The sequence below is a fragment of the Kryptolebias marmoratus genome, linkage group LG20 (genome assembly GCF_001649575.2).
Source record: "Kryptolebias marmoratus isolate JLee-2015 linkage group LG20, ASM164957v2, whole genome shotgun sequence".
Taxonomy (NCBI): domain Eukaryota; kingdom Metazoa; phylum Chordata; class Actinopteri; order Cyprinodontiformes; family Rivulidae; genus Kryptolebias; species Kryptolebias marmoratus.
Window position 1 is genome coordinate 22,951,371 of NC_051449.1, and position 16,837 is coordinate 22,968,207.

The following is a 16,837-nucleotide window of genomic DNA, read 5'->3' on the forward strand; positions in this document are numbered from 1 at the left end:
GCGTCCCCTGATCTGACACCGAGTGGTGTTCTGTTGTTGGACTTCTGTGCTCGTCATGGATTGTCCATAACGAACACCATGTTCAAATATAAGGGTGTCCATATGTGCTCTTGGCACCAGGACACCCTAGGTCGCAGTTCAATGATCGACTTCGTTGTCGTTTCATCTGATCTGCGGCCGCATGTTTTGGACACTCGGGTGAAGAGAGGGGCGGAGCTGTCAACTGACCACAACCTGGTGGTGAGTTGGCTCTGAGGCGGCTTATCGGAGCTGTGGCCGCAAGGTAGTTGGTGCCTGTTGCGGCGGCAACCCTTGAACCCGCTGGTGGACAACAGCGGTGAGGGATGCTGTCAGGCTGAAGAAGGAGTCTTATCGGGCCTTCTTGGCCTGTGGGACTCAAGAAGCAGCTGACAGGTACCAGCAGTCCAAGCGGCATGCGGCTCGGATGGTCGCTGACCTTGACTCGGGATGTTGTGGGTCGGTGGGCGGAATACTTCGAAGACCTCCTCAATCCCACCGGCACGTCTCCCATTGAGGAGGCGGAGCCTGGGGACTTCGGGTCAGGCTCTCCAATCTCCGGTGCTGAGGCCACCGAGGTGGTTAAAAAAACTCCTCGGTATGAGCTGCTTACAGGCCGACAGCCTGAGATCAGTTTGTGATTCAGAGCAGTTTGTTATTGAGGAAAAAATATAAACTATCCATGTGTGATTAAACAAACCTGCTCTTGATTAGTTTACTCTGGTGTGAGAGTTCATAAACGCTAATCTGATGTGCGGTAATGTTAGCATCCGGTTAGCACTGTTAGCTTCAAGTTAGCAATATTAGCTCTCTCCTGCCGTCTTTATGTTGATCTGAGGTGTCATGTACTGTGTCGTGTACTGATGTCAAGGCAATGATCTGGGGGTAATCAGTTCTCACTGTTGCACGTTCCCAACTCAGTCGTTATGCACGTTGGTTTGTTGGCCATGATGGTCCTGGTGATCATCAGAATCCAAATCGGAAGAGTTTTCATCTGATTCCAGAGATCCAGACGTCGGTTCAGGTTCATACTGGTATGGTGTTATATTCATTACTCCCACAGTCTTCAGGCATTTTTTTGTGTTCAAAAAAGGCTTCTTCTTCCATTTCCACTAATAAACAACCGGACAGTTTTGGCGTTCTTGGCCGGCCGTGGCACAGCGCATGTCATGAACTCCGCCCGACAAATCACCCACTTCGGAAATTATTAACTAAAATGCTAAGAACCGTTTATTTAACTTTTAGGTCAAAAAATGGGTCCCTGGATCGTTGTGTGGATGTGTTTGACTAAATAACAAACATGAAGTGTTATTTTTTTTTAGATTTGATTGTAGTTCAGCTTTAAGATTTTGTCTTTAGTTCTTTCTTTAAGGCCAGAGTAGATAAAAAGAAGCAAAAACATGTCCTCCAAAGCAATAAGCTGTCTTACCATTATTAATTACCTTATTAAAACTAGTAATTGGAACAACTATCATGAAAAAAATAAACTTAAAAAAAAGGCACTGGTATTCAAACGCTCACCTCTCTAATAGCAGACATCTTGATATTCTCGTAGTAGTGCAGAGGTGCATGAGGTGCAGACATGTCGTAGCCAAAACCCGCCACTGCCACCTCGTCACAGTTGTGCAGCGCCATCGTTATAGCAACTGTTCCCAAAGTTGGAATGTTCTGCAATAGATCAAATATTCAGTAAATTAAATAAATAAATGTGGACTGTACAACAGAGTATTAGGGGCACTCAAAGAAAAAAAATTACAATGTTAAGAAAAAAGTTGTCTTTCAAGACTCAACTGGAGAATACCAACATGTACGAGTGCTGACCGAGAAAAACTTAAAACATCTGAAGCTTATGAAAATATCTGCCATTATTGTTTTTCAGTAAAACTAATATTGCATCCTAAAAAATGAAATAATAATAATTAAGGAACTCTGAGTGTATTTAGAAGTCAACACTCAATGTTTGAGACTATTATTATAAAGGAATAAAACAAGTTCTGTGAGTCCCGCTGCAGCAGGAGTAGCAAACTGCACATGGAGCTGGTTCAACTAAAATATGACATGGTATTTTGTAGTTAACCCAGTAGAAGCACATCCATAATCCTCACATACAGTACCTCCTCACATACAGTAACAAAAAACAGAACAAATACAGTTTGGTTCAAGAGAACAATGGGGTTCATGTTCTTTGGTTTAGTCTTGAAAGATGACCTTCTACAGCTACTTTTTTGTGAACAATATTGTGATTTTTTTTCTAAATAACATTTAGGCTTTTTTCTTTAAACAATGTGACTTTAATCTCAGCATTAATTCTTTAATGTCAAAACTGGAAAACAAGCTAAATCAGATCTTCAGTTTTTTTTCTTCTGTGGCCTTATTCCAACCTTGTTGGATTGTCATCGAAAGCTTACTACTTGTGTTTTGGTACAAGCTTTAATTCTGTCACAGTCTTTATGCAAACTTGTCCATAAATCCTGTTAACCAACAAACCGTATCAACCACATAACCACATTTGCTTTAATGACAGTGCAGTTGCAACCATTGGATTTTCAATTACAATTATGGCTTACAACATTTATAAAAACAAGTTCGGTCTTGTGACATGATTCTAGTGAAGCCTTTTAATGTTTTAGCAGTCAGTCTTCAGTGCTCACTCACAACTCACTCCTAATGCAAAGCAAAAAGATGGAAAAAGTTTGATTTAAACTCAGAAACTGACTGAGAACAGAAAGGTCCTTTCCAAAGACCAATAAAGCTTTACGTTTCTAGGATTTCTATAATGACTGAAAAATCATGACTGAGTTTTTGCCATAATCAGGCAGTGAAAACATGCATTGGTTCCTCCTGTGTACTTCTGGCTTTGTTCTGCTCAATGGCTGCTAACTGACTTTGAGTGCCTGGTGATTAGCCATTACCTCTAAGATGCGACCCCTGCAGATTCGACTGCTGCACAGTGATCTACAGGGTTGAACTGGGCTTCCTAAACGCCCTGGGCGGCGAGAAATCTGAGGTGTACAGGGGCTCTGTGTATGTGATTGCACGTGTGGATGTTGCAGAAAAAGAGAGGAAAGAGAAGCGGTGTTGGGGGGAAGAAAAAAATGCAGGTGGAGAGGCGAGTGTCGAAGGAGGCCCCATTTAAATCATTACCCTGATTTGCAGCCCTCAGGGTAGGTGGAGCTGAACCAGCAGCTGGCGAACCTCCTACTGCGTGTTCCAATGCAGATTATTTTACACACAAGCACCCGTGCACACTCAACATAAACACCAGTTTAACAAACAGATCTCATTAATTTCCATACACATAAACACACACTACAGGGGTCAGAGTGGAAGACTGAAGTGTTCTAAGGAAAGGATGTGCCAAGTCCTGCTGCTCCACAGCCTGCACTGCATGACACAGCAACACAAACATACAGCCACAAACCCTCTCTGTATGACACACACACACACACACACATGTTCAACACGTGTTGCAGATTGGAGTTCATGCAGAGGAGTTCTGGTGGCCCCAGAGGGCAGTCTTAGAGTGATACACTCCTCATGTCACCTCTATTTTTCTAACAATGTTCCCCCTCTGCTTTCAAAACAATACAAACGAAGAATGAACATTTTCAAATGTATACACATGCACACACACAAACAGTTATTTACTAAAACTCTGAAGAACAGTTTGTGATTCTGCTTTGTACGCTGCTTGTTTCTTAGAAAACAAATTCTTTGTTCTTTGGGCTAGAGTTTCTTGAAAGAATGCATATCGCTCGTTACATTTCATGGCAGAGTTTGAGACTCACATCATCTTATGTTGTAACTGAGTTGTAGCTGTTTTGGTCAAACCTTGGAAATACTTCATGGACAACCTCATGCAATGTTGCAAGATGTCACGCTCAGAGTATGTTGTAATGGACTTACTTCCACATCAAATTTTAGCTTAATCTCAATAAAAATCAACTAAGTTAAAGCCATTTTCAAGTTGGCTAATGTCGATGAGTCATGACAGCCATCTTGAGATGGATCAACTTCAAAAAGGTGATCAGTTGTAGATGTACATCCAATGATTATTTCCAAAAGGTTTTATTAAAATCCATCCAGTGATTTATGAAATATTTTGCTAAGAAACAGAATTGACTTCACATAGTTAACAGCAAATTTTTAAACAAAGATCTCACACAATCTGTTAGCACTCAGAATAAGTGTTGAGAATCTCTCTCAGCTACTACCACAACAAATTTTGGCTCAATATCTGTAAGAAAAAACAAACAAACAAAACATTATTGTCCACCTTGACCTTTCAATAACAGGTGATTATAAATCAGGTCAAGACCTACTGAAAGGTCCTCAGATTGAGTTAAACGAGTTCCAAACAAAGATCTTATTTTGGAGAAACCAGTCTGTACAAGGCTTGAAGCAGGTAATAAGGTTCTTAATGTAATTTTTCTCTCTTTTAATTTGTAAAGTGCAGCAGGTACACTGCAACAGTGAGATGAGGAACCAAAGGCTTTACTTCAAATGAAGTAAATAGTTTGCAGACCCCTGATCAGAACCTCTTTGAGTAAGTGAGACATTTGACTTGCATAAAATAAAGCAGAAGTTTTTAAATGACTCCAGAAACCAGAAATTACGCAACATTTTTTTGTCCTGTTATAGTTCCTGAATAGAAGGAGTGTTGCAAAAGTGGGGCACAATGCAGAGGGGCTGTAAGGAATATGTTTCACAATCCAAAATATACAAATTTAAGTCCAAACAAACACAGTCAGAGCTATTTAATCAAACTGTGTTATCTGTGTGATCAGCCATAACACTATGATTACTGACAGGGGTAGAGAAAAATAGAACATTCTGCATGTAAGTGGGTACAAAGCAGCAAAAGTACCAAGCTGTAATGGCTACACCACTGGGTCTTCGCAGGTGCATCTCTTGTGGAAGTTCCCAGTCTGCAGTGGTCAGGACCTCCCAAAGGTGGTTTAGGGAGGGGGAAAAAAGTAGAACTAGTGACAGGGTCATGGTGTGGCCAAGGCTCAGTGATCCATGTGAGGAGCGAAGGCTGGCCTGTGTTGTTTGATCCAACAAAGGAGCTTCTGTAGGTCTAATTGCAGACAAACTTATCAGAGTTTTTCATCACAGTTTTTTGTGTATGGGGCTGCAACGCAGTCAGGCTGTCCATGCTGACCAGAAGGAACATTAGTGGGATTTGTTGGACAAATAAGTCCAATCCTTGGAGGGCTCAGCAAGCAACTCACATGACTTACAGGTATATTCATTTTTTTTTAATTAAGTAGGGTTGAGTTGTAGCAGTCAGGACAATCCCAGTTTGGAGATTCAGGAAGACATTCTCAGAAGGGAGTTGAGCTAAAAGCTTCTCAAAGCAGGGAGCATTAAAAAGCAAATCTTTTCTATATAAAAAGGTCCCCACAGGAACATTTTCCTCCCAACATTTTATTTGATCATTTCTAAAAATATTCTTTTAAATATGGCCCCATTTACCCTGGTTGGGTAGACTGCATCTGAACCACAGACTGTATATTTTATACTGTAAAGTCCTAGGATTTCAACTGTAAACACAACAAGATTAAAAAGACAAGGATGGTGACTACAAAAACAAGAAAAATTCTTTATGTGGACTGATGATAAAGAGGAACCTCAACTATGTGCCGCATTAAACTACAAGACCAACAAAGTGCAGTGTTTACTAAAAGTCATGTCAAACTTTCTATTAGTCCTCGGAAATCCAAAGTTTTTAAAAAGAAGCCCCTGAGAGAAAATAACAGCTGAATAAAAGAGGGGGAAAGTAGATTAAAAATAGGATACATAAAATAATGAAACAATGAAATAATAAGAATCACATACAATAAAATATTAAAATGTATATAATAGTTTCCTATACATCCTGTATACAACAGAGATGATTTTTGGATAATTTCAGGGATGGCAATTCACTGGTCATCAGCCTTGTCTGATCATTGAAGTAATACGGTATTTGAAGGTTAGAGGTAGGGCTATGATGTCATAGTTATAAAAAAAATTGTGTTTAGACCTTTCACACGAAAATGCAAGGGTGGCTTTTAAAAAATGTCCTGCTCTGGAATTCAGTTTCAAAAAAACAAACCAAAAAAAAAACAAACACTTAGCTCCTGAAACGCTGTTTGTGTGCAAGATTGAAACAATTAAAAAATAATTTGCACATTCACAAAAAAATGTTTCCGTTTGGGTGGGGCCTGACCTTGTCTTCTTGGCATGAGACAGTTGTTTACTTTGTCTCTATTTTCTCAGTTGTACAATGTCTGTATTGCTATGTGCAATTGCATGCAGAATGGCTGTTTGATGTATGTTTTTACTGCTCAGCTGCGACTCTGTCTAATCCCAAACCAAAAACTAGAAACACACTAAAAATGAGGGATTATTAAAGCAAAAACAATATGACTTTTTCTGGAATTAGCAACACAGACATTGTTCAGTTAGAGTTGTTTGATGTTCTTTATGAATCTTGCATTGAGAAGCTTTTAGCTCGAGTACCTCATGAGAATTTCACCTTGAATCTTCAAACTGGAGATAACATCACTTTAAAGGATCTACTAATGACAGCTTGTGGTCAGACACATCAGAAGGCCTTCAGAAGACCAGCGGTCTGGGGTTTTGGCAGAAAAATCAGGATCAATTCAATATTAGAAACAATGTTATGGCTAATCCTATTCTTAGTTAATTATTTTAAACCCCTAAGTATTTAAAGAATCCAATTAAAAAGAGGTGTAAATGACAACACTGTAGAGCTGAGTAACATCTTACCCCTTTGCCCATTAATCCATTGTTGAATGGCAGGCCTATAAACTGGAATGCAGCCTCTTGGATAAAGAAGGGATTGAGGATTCTCAGCTCCGTTGGCTCCCGAGGCACACGGTGGGCTACAGACTTCCAGAAACCATCCAAGCCCCTCTTGAGAGTCAAAAAGGAAACAGAGAAGACAGAACATTGTATGTCAGTCATCTTTAACATCAGAGGTAGACTAAGTTTTGATTTTGCAAGAGACATAATAGAAAACTGACACGACATCTTCACCTGGAACAGCTAAGTGAAGTTTATCAAGCAAACATTAAAGTGGGATTATCTTTTCCAACTCTAACATAAAACAGTCACCAACCGCGAGCCAGACCCTTTCTACTATTCATTAAGGAAATGGCTTTTTGGCCTTTAGTGGTTAAAGTAAGGTTGCCAACAGGGCATCAGTTATAATGACCTGTCAAAAAAAGAAAAAAGTAACAGTCTGTGAGGACTGCAGCTGCTTTGGAGCCATGCAGAAAGTATCTTCAAGGTTTAACTGATGTTTAACAAAATTAATCTCTCAGTTACACTGCTGTTTATTCAACCAAAATCTCAACATAAATTAAGTACAGTTATATTAAATGTGTATATAGTCAAACAGCTAAAGAAATGAAAGCACTGTGAAGAAATATCAATTTCAATAAATCCTTCATCCTGAACAACAAATTTATGATTCAAACTGAAATAATATTAAGTTTCTTTATATGTTAGAAGATGTGCAGCTTGGAAATCACACAACTTCAAACTGTACTGCTGGCTAACATCTGCACTTAAATAAGGCATTGGAAAGGAAATGGTTCAAAACCCCTCCCTGACCTCAGGGTGTTCTGAAAGGCCCCAGGTCTTTTTACACAGGGCAATCATCATCAATCGCTAGGACAACCTGTCAGACGGGCCAGCGACACCACCTGAATCAGGTCATGTCGTGCTAACGAAACACTTGTTTAACTCTGTTCTAAAACAACACCCACTGGATGTCACGGAAATGAGACACTCACAGAAAGAAAAATGCCTTCAAAGTGTAATTCAATAACCAATCTTGACCTCCTAAACTCTAAAGACAAGATTACGCTTTGGCTTAATTCCAATTCCACCTCTTGGCTCTACAACCAAGTGGTAACTCACAGTTTCCCTGCTCAACTGCATGGCCTTTGTGGTAAAAATAAAGATGCAGGTAAATTCATTGGTGCCCTTACAGCTCATTAAAACAATGCTTCCTTTTCAGTAAAAAGTAGCATCTTTCATAAAAATTATCATCTAAAATGAATACATCCTATATTGTTTTGGCTTTGAAATCCCAGAGGTGGGTGGTGGCAGCTTGGTGTGAAAAGTTGCTGGGTGTCATCACTGATCTTCCCTCGGCAATAAATCTGTTTTAAATTTGTTGATTAATGTCACAAACGGGTGGTCGCACATATCACACATCACCACATTGAGCCACTAAACCAGATGACCTTTTTACATGATGACTATTTTGTCTCTGGTACTACATTGTCTCAGGGATGGGCTGGTTTCAAACCCCCTCGCCCCATTCAGAAATCACACAAAGGCAGCCAGAAGGCGTCTAAGTCTTGGACTGAGGTGTCTTGTGAATCTAGCGATTCAGTTAAAAGCAAATATTTAATGTACATTATATTTGCAAGCCTTTATTTAGTGATAAACAAAAAAAAAAAAAGATTTTTTGAAGGTCAAATTAGTTGTGTGCTTTTTATGTTGTTTTTTTATTATTGTGAAAGAGTACCAGCAGTTGTATCCATGTTTGTAAGTGGCAACTCATATTTTAATTTTTCACAATGAATGGACTTGATGGTACAAACATAACTGCAAAGTTGTAGCCATAAATCACCAATTGAGCCTGGGACATCCTGTGACAATGTGAGCTTGTATAAATGAAACCGGTACCATGGCACCATAGGAGGAATTGAGTGTACCTCAGTGGCACTGATGTGGAGCGCTACGCATAAAATGTGCATCAAATATCTCCCATTCTAAATTTAATGGCCAGCTGGTCACACAGACCACCTGCCATCACTACATCACACCTCAAGATACATTGCCAGCTTATCCTCTAATGTATTGAAGGTCATAGTATTGTTACTACTTCGCATCCTTATCAGATGCCCAAACCACCTCAACTGACTTCTATTGATGCAAAGGAGTAGCAGCCTGACTCCAAGCTCCTCTCGAAGGAAAGAGCTTGGAGCAACTTGTGTCCGGGATCTTGATCTTTTAGTCACGATCCAAACCTCATGACTATAGGTGAGAGTTGCAATGTAGATAGACTAATAAATTGAGAGCTTTGCCTTTCAACTCCACTCATTCTTCACCACGAGAAACCAAAGCAATGCTCTCATTATTGCAGATGAGGCCCTGATTCGTCATGTCATCTCCTGCTCCACACTACCATCACTTGTAAACAAGAGTACCAGATACTTGAACTCCTCTACCTAAGGCTCTCATCCCTGACCTGGAGGGAGCATTCCACTCATTTCTGGTTGAGAACCATGGTCTTGGACCTAAAGGGAGCTGATTCTCATCCGAGCCACTTCACACTCAGCCATAAACCATCCCAGTGCACTGTGCACTGCAGGTTACAGTCTAAAGGTGCCAACAGAACTACATCATATGCCAGAGACAGAGACAAGACTCTGAAGTTCCCAAACCAGACACCCTTCTCTCCATGACCGCACCTTGAAATCCTGTTCATGAACATCACAGACAGGATCTAATCTGCACTGAGAACAAGCTCAACTTTGTGCTAAGAATGCAGACAAAGCTCTTGGTTTGGTTACACAGGAACTAGTTAGACTTTAAAACTGACCTTGGCACCCCATACCCCCACAGTGAACCCCTACCTCTACCTTACAGAATTCTTCAGGGAATGCAATCACAAGCCTTTTCCAGATCCACAAAACACATTTAGAATGACGAGTCAAACTTCCACGACCCCCTTAGCTACCCTATAAAGGTAATAATCTGGTTAACCGTTCCTTGGACGGGATGAAATCCACAATGCCTCTCCTGAATCTGAGGTTCAATGATTGGTCGGAGCCTCCCTTCCAACACCCTGTTGTAAACTTTCCCAAGGTGGCTGAGAGGTGTGATCCCTAAATAATTGGAAAACACTCTCCGGTCCCCCTTTTTCAAAAATGGGAACCACCACCCTGGCCTGCCATTCTGCAGGTGTTGTCCCATGATGTTTTCATGATAACCCCACAACGTCCAGAACCTTCAGTATCTCTGGACAAATCTCATTCGCCTTGGCGCCCCGCCACCAGGAAGATTTTTTTTTAACTATCTCAATGACCTCTGCCATGTTATTAGACTTGACTTTCCCTAAGTCCTCAGATTCTACCTCCTCAAAGTACATACCAATATACAAACACTCACAAAAATAAATAAATAAACAGATATTTTTGCTTCAATTTTGGACAATGGAATTCAAAAGAGTCACTTCATCCATCTTCATTATGTCATTTATGTGCCCCTCCAATTTGGTGTACGATGACAATTTTCTTTTAAAAATTAAGGAATTGCAGTCATATAGCTGTTCAAGAAGTGAATCGGGAAACCACATCAACAGCTTGATAACTATTCCATGACCCCAAAGGAAAGAGAGCACCTACTCCATATACATGAAAAATAACAGGAACATGGCCACATATTACAGTAAAAGTAAACAAACATGCTACAAACTAGCTGTGTGTTCTTGACTGACTGACAGTGGGAATTCCTAAAGGCATAAAGCAATAGGGTCTGCAGATGTAAATGGGAATCACCTGTTCAAACAGTCTAGCACCCACCGTGCCACTTTTGATATAGCGATGCATAACTCTGTTTAAATGTGTGTGTGTGTGTGTATAAGTGTGTGTTGGTAGATGCAGTAGCAACAAGTCTGCTGACTTTGTGGCGGCTCTTTTTGAAAGTGAGGCCTGCTCTGTGCCTTCAGCAAGCTGCAACAGGAACAGCAGCTTATCTCTCCTGTCAACACAGCTTATGTTTGCCAGGAATCTATTTAGCGGAGCTGTTTGGATGTGTGCACGTCTGTGTGCACTGAATAAAGAAAGTAATGCTTTTTTTCTTTATTCTAGGAAGAAGAGAGGCTCATGACACATAACACACACCCCTCGCTTTACAGAGCAATGACCTAACATGTATACAAACATAAATGTCATAGGGTGGGGATCTTTTTGAAGATTTTCAGACAAGTACAGGTGGCTTTGAGAAATGTAAGAGCAATTAGCATGGAAGGATTCAGGGCTGTTATGAAGGAGGGGGTTGTGGGTGCTGTTATTAAGTTAAGGAATGTGGGAAGTTGCTTACATTAAAAAGTCAACTGAAACCTCCCACAGGGTGCTGAGAAGCTGAGGATTTAGCCCTCAAACAACTACAGAAAAAACAAAATGACACCAGCTGAGATGTTGTGTTTGTGTCCAAGATTTAGTAACAAAATGTGCATTAAGGACAGGTGAGTGTTAAGATAAACAAATAATTTAAATCTTATTTTGCTAAGTTTAAAGTTTGTCAAGATAAACTGTTGCAATAGTGGCATTCAAACATGGACAGGAAGTTACAGAATGTTCTTTACTCATCAAGCACTGACAGACATGATCAAAGGTGAACTGAAATGTGTAACTTTGAATGGTTGGACCGTGGATGGGTTATAGTTGGAGAGGAAATGACTGTTTCCTCTTATCCTGCAATAGCTTTGTGGTTAAATTGGGCTGGATCATTAGATTTAAATGTGTGCACAAGGCTGTGTGCTCCAATAAAGCACCTGTTAAAACAATCACAAAAGGGGAGTGTTAATTATTTGCAATGCAATGAAATAAAACTACAGAAATGTCAACAAAACTCAGTCAGAAGAACTTAAAATTACTGAAGGATTACAGGTGATGCAACGTAAAAAAAAAAACTGCCAACCTCAAACTAAAATGTAAATATTCTGATGAGAATTTATTGTTGGTTTTATTGATGGTTGAACTTCAGGAATGTTCAGGTTTTCTTATTGCTCATAAAAGATCTGAGGCTGGATTCATAAAAATTCCAAATGCGAAAAGTTTCTCTAAGTGGCCAATTGTGAAAAAAATTCTTAGAATTGCTGGTTTTTCCAAAAAACAAAACAAAAGAGGGGATCTGAGTAAAGACAATTTATTCTTAAAGCATCTCAACACTTCTTAGCCTGTTAGGTCCCTGCAGCTTTTCTGAGGTTCCTGCTCGAAAATAACATGCCTAAAATGAATTAAGTATTTCTCCGCAATTACAAACTCTGCTGAAACCATCCTGGTATCAAAATAAAGCTAATGCTTGTGAGATTTCGTCAGAAGTGTAAGCATCACAGCAGATGCAGTTGTTTCACACAAAATGAGGATGGAACACAGGAAAAAAAAGAGAGAATTTTTTTCCCTCTGGAGATCTGTGAGATGTCTGCTTTCAGCAGACACATTGGTTGGTTGCGTACATGCCGCAGGGTGAACAGCCAAGTTTTGTGTTTACGTCATTTTGCACAATTTGTTTACTTGCTAATTTAATTGCTTGTGGTTTTAACTGAGTTTGGTGATTGTAGAAAGGATTTTTATTAGGTTTTAGCCAAGATTCTGACATTTCTCTGAATACCATGCACGTCTACGTTAAATAATAGACCATACATTACCAGAAGTAGTAAACCAGAAGTGCAATTCTGCCCCCTGTACAAAGACTGTGGGGCTTAATGGGTTCAACCTTAAGGTGAAAAATGTGTAAGAGTGGAGAGGATGACATAATATATGAACTAGATTAATAAACTGTTACAAATTGGATTGTGCAAGGGTCATGTTCATGACTGATCTTTGAGATATGATTACACATCTGACAATGTTAAAATGACAGTGGTCACTGTGTTAAAATATTTGGCAGCAGAAAAGGCAACAATGCAGTAGTGATGATTTGGGTCAGCCACAGTCTTCTTCAAGCAAACTGATCCTACAAACACTTTTTGCACATGACATTGTGTCGTACTTTTTCTTCTCACTTCTCGGGTTCAGAAAACCTCATAAATACAGCAGATTTCCCTGATGCCGTCAGAATAACTGATACAACCTGAATTTGAAATATTTCATTGTGGGAAGATGAAAATGTGAGGAGAGTGGTACCATAGTCTAAATGTTCAGGATATATTCGGTGCCATCCACTATTTGCTCCATCTCTGACAAAGAGTGCTGCTGACTCAGAACCACATCAACTTCCGCCTCCTTTCTGTCTTTGGACATTACAAATAGAACAACAAAGCCCCAACAGTCCCACTGTAACTAGGCTGTTAGTGTTTGAGTCAGTATGAACAACAATTTATTTCTCTTTGTATGTTTTGTTGTTAAGATAACCATCATGATTCTAATTGTAAAAGTGGATATATGAGAAATGTTTGGGAAATAACCCTTCTCATCTATGAAGTATCCTTCAGTTGCAGTTGAAAACAAGCAAAAATCACCAAAACTACTCGCACTTAACAATTCTAACATTAGGAGTCAATGAGGATAATTAGACTGTATAAAACAGTGGTTCTCAAACTAAGCTAAACAACACTAAGCTCTCCAACTATAAGACCGACACTAAAAACAGTGATACAAGCTTACAAGGTTATATTCAGATCAAACATAAACTAACCAAACCCCCACCACTAACCCAATTTGAAGGGTGTGAATTAAGATATGATAGTTCGTGCAATCATTGTGGTAAAATATCACCACATACATTGCAGTTTTGGCTCTTGTTCTGCCCCACAACAACTGAACACAAATTTGAGGTAAGCTCAATCCAATTCTCTGTTTTTTACCTTTTGTTGCTGGCAGGTCGTATAGAGACTTCACCTGAGCTTCTTGAGTAGCAGCTAGCAAGTCGGTTAATGTCTGCTCCAGTTTCCTCAGGGGTTCTCAAAATATTCTACTTTACACTTTTGTTTAACATTTAGAACATGGAATGTAATTTGCTTGAACCACTCATTCTTTTGGTTATTTTTGCTTTTAATCTTTACATCACAGTTCAGGTTATGATGGTTATTTGCTGTAATGTATGTTTTTAGCTTGTAAATAGAATTTCTTCTCCTGAGTATCATAAGTGGTACCTGTACCACAGCTTGAAAACCATGAATATAACAACCAACCAGTTAAAATATGGTGACTGCCTCTTACTTCCTATTACTTTCCAACTTTGAACTTTTTAAAGAGTGTATTTGCACCATAGAAATTAGAGATGATTGTAGCATATGGCACAATGTTTAAAGGAATTATTGAAGTTTCTAGTCCTATAGTTTACATAACTGAAATTTGCTCTTTTACATAAGAGAACAAAACAGACCAATGGCACCCATAATTAGCCAACTTGTCTACAAACCTTAAGCTGTTGCACCACTTCATTGCTCCTTACATCTCGTGCAAAGTAACAAGAGGAAAAAAACAAAACAAAACAAAACACTAACTGATGGGAAAGTGCCAATTACATGAATCTTTGGTTTGGAACAAGTGAGCCTTGGAAAAGCTGAGGGTAAAATTGCCTGTGTGCCTTTACAAAAGGAATGATTGTTTAAAAAACTATTATTCAGTACTTGTAACAGTCAAAGCATTTTACCCCAAAACTGTTAACATAAATCTGAAAGTGGTGTCACTCAAGTGAAAAAACTTTGTTTGTATGAGCCAGAAACTTGCAAACATACCGTTTCTGCCCATGTCAGAGTACATAAAAACACCTGAGCTTCTCTATGCCAGTGTTGTCATCAAGAGCTGAAGCTTTGTAAAGGCTAAGTGTATTTGTCTTGTGATCTCAAAGCTGCATGAGAAATCACAGCTACACAAACCATTAAATAAGAAGAGCTTAAAGCAAAGGATTAGATGAAGACAATCTCACAGGTTGAGGAGAAAACCTACTAAGAGTAGAGAAAAGCCAGGGATCAAACAGATGGAATAAGTGATGTAGATGGAATAACACTGAAGGATAAGCACAAAAAAAATAAAAAAAATTATGTTATAAAATATACAAAGTCAAAATGATTGTGAACTTCTTAAATATCTAGTATTCCTTGAAAGAGTGCATATCGCCACCGCTTTTCATGTCAGTGTTTTAGACTAAGATCATCTTATGTTAGAAGATGACTGACTGGTAGCCATTTTGGACAAACCTCCACAACAATAAGCGCAATCTCATGCAATATCGTGAGATCTCACACTAAGAGTGTGTTGTAAATGACTTTCAGCAACTACAACATCCAACTTTTTAGCTCAATATCTATGAGACTGACTGAATTAGAACCATTTTTGTTTTAGCTATAGTGGCCATCTCAAAACGAACCGGCTCCAAAAGTTAATTATCTGTAAATGTACACCCAGTGATTACTTTCTGAGCATTCATTCAAATCTGTCCAGTGGTTTATGAGATCTTTTGCCAACAGACGAAGACATGCGTGCACAGACAGACACGAGTAAAAACATTATCCCTCTGCTGTCGCCTTTTGGTTGCGGGCGATAATGAACCTAGGTAAACACATGATGCAATGTATCCTTTTCCTGTCACATAAATTTAAAAGTACGCTTCCCAAAACAAACATAAAATGCCTAAATAGGAAACAGAACTGTTTTGAGCCTTGCTTTTATAGTTTTCAGCATGGTTTCGTTTTTTTGTGGCTTGAAGCAGAAGCCAATGAAACCCGACTCCGGTTTAAACTAAAATGTCCCTCCTGTGTCGAATAAAGCAGATAGCTCCATTTAAAGCTCCAGGGGGGGATGAGTGAAAGTTGTAGCAGCGGTGTTTGGGACTCAAACATGGCGGGGAAAGAAAAAACCGTGTTGTTTCACATATATTGGTTACTACAGGTGGCTTTAAAGCCCCTTAATCCAAGCTAACACAAACAAACCTCACAATCATGACAACCACAAGGAGTGAAGCTAAAACATCTTGTCAACAGACCCAGCATGTGTCTGTTTTCAAAGTCAGGGCCTACTTTTGATTTTCTCCACAATAATCTCATAATACATCTGGAATGGCGATGTGCTTCCTTTCCTGATAGGCAGCCGTCACACGGATTGCTTCTATTTGGGTTCTTCAGTCCCATAAACAACTGGGTGAGGATGTGGTTGTGTTGGATGTTTATGAAGTGGATAACTCAAATGAGGAGGACTGGATTCCGGAAGGTCGACTTTGAGCAATTTAAAAACCAAAAACGGCTGCCCCGAACTGTGAACAATCCCCAATTAAGGTTGTGTGGTGATCTTTAGCACGTCGAGTCTTTGAGTTTACAAGGTGCAGGTTCTCACCACCTACGTGCTCCAATGAAGAGGAACATTTTCAGAGAGAATGAAAAGGTCAGGTGCACAGCAGGGGGGATTACGGTTGGTGAGATCAAAAGCGGTGAAATTCGGAACATCTTTGGTTATTCGACTCCTTTGTTCGCCAGGAATCTGAAGCACTTGCCGATACATCTCTTAACACATTCCACAAGCTCTGCCCCCACTGAGGTCGCAGTGGTTTTTCAGTTCCTGCCTCTGAGGTTATTTGGTGTGTGAAAGCCTGGTCTCTGCACTCCCATGACAGCAAACATGAAAAAACAGTACAAACATTTGACAACCGTGTTAGCCTTTGGGACCCCTGGACAGCTTAGTCTCTGTGGGAAAGAACAGGTGACATCTGAAGGGTCCCGAAGACATTCTGATGTCCAACTCAAAAAAACCGACCAGTCCATCTGATCACCTACTGTAACACGTAAAAGTACTCTACATAAAAATATAATACACTTAAAAGGTCTAGCATTATTTAAAGAAATGTGTTTCACATACAGGTGCTGGTCATAAAATTAGAATATCATGAAAAAGTAGATTGATTTCAGTAATTCCATTTATAAAGTGAAACTTGTATATTATATTCATACATTACATACAAACTCATATATTTCAAATGTTTATTTCGTTTAATTTTGATGATTACAAATGACAACAAATGAAAATCTCAAATTCATCATATCAGAAAATTAGAATCTTGTGAAAAG

General features: G+C 39.4%; 1 protein-coding gene across 3 annotated transcripts in view; it reads right to left on the reverse strand.

The window, feature by feature from the left end:
- The window catches only part of st3gal3b (ST3 beta-galactoside alpha-2,3-sialyltransferase 3b), a 79,574-nt gene that overhangs the window by 11,779 nt on the left and 50,958 nt on the right, over positions 1-16,837 (reverse strand). For all 3 annotated transcript variants that reach the window (XM_037981840.1, XM_017430760.3, XM_037981841.1), the window contains 2 exons: positions 6,796-6,942; positions 1,540-1,686 (listed from right to left, as the gene is read on the reverse strand). In XM_037981840.1, coding sequence (XP_037837768.1) covers positions 1,540-1,686; positions 6,796-6,942 — 294 coding nt within the window. The remainder of the gene's footprint in view (positions 1-1,539; positions 1,687-6,795; positions 6,943-16,837) is intronic.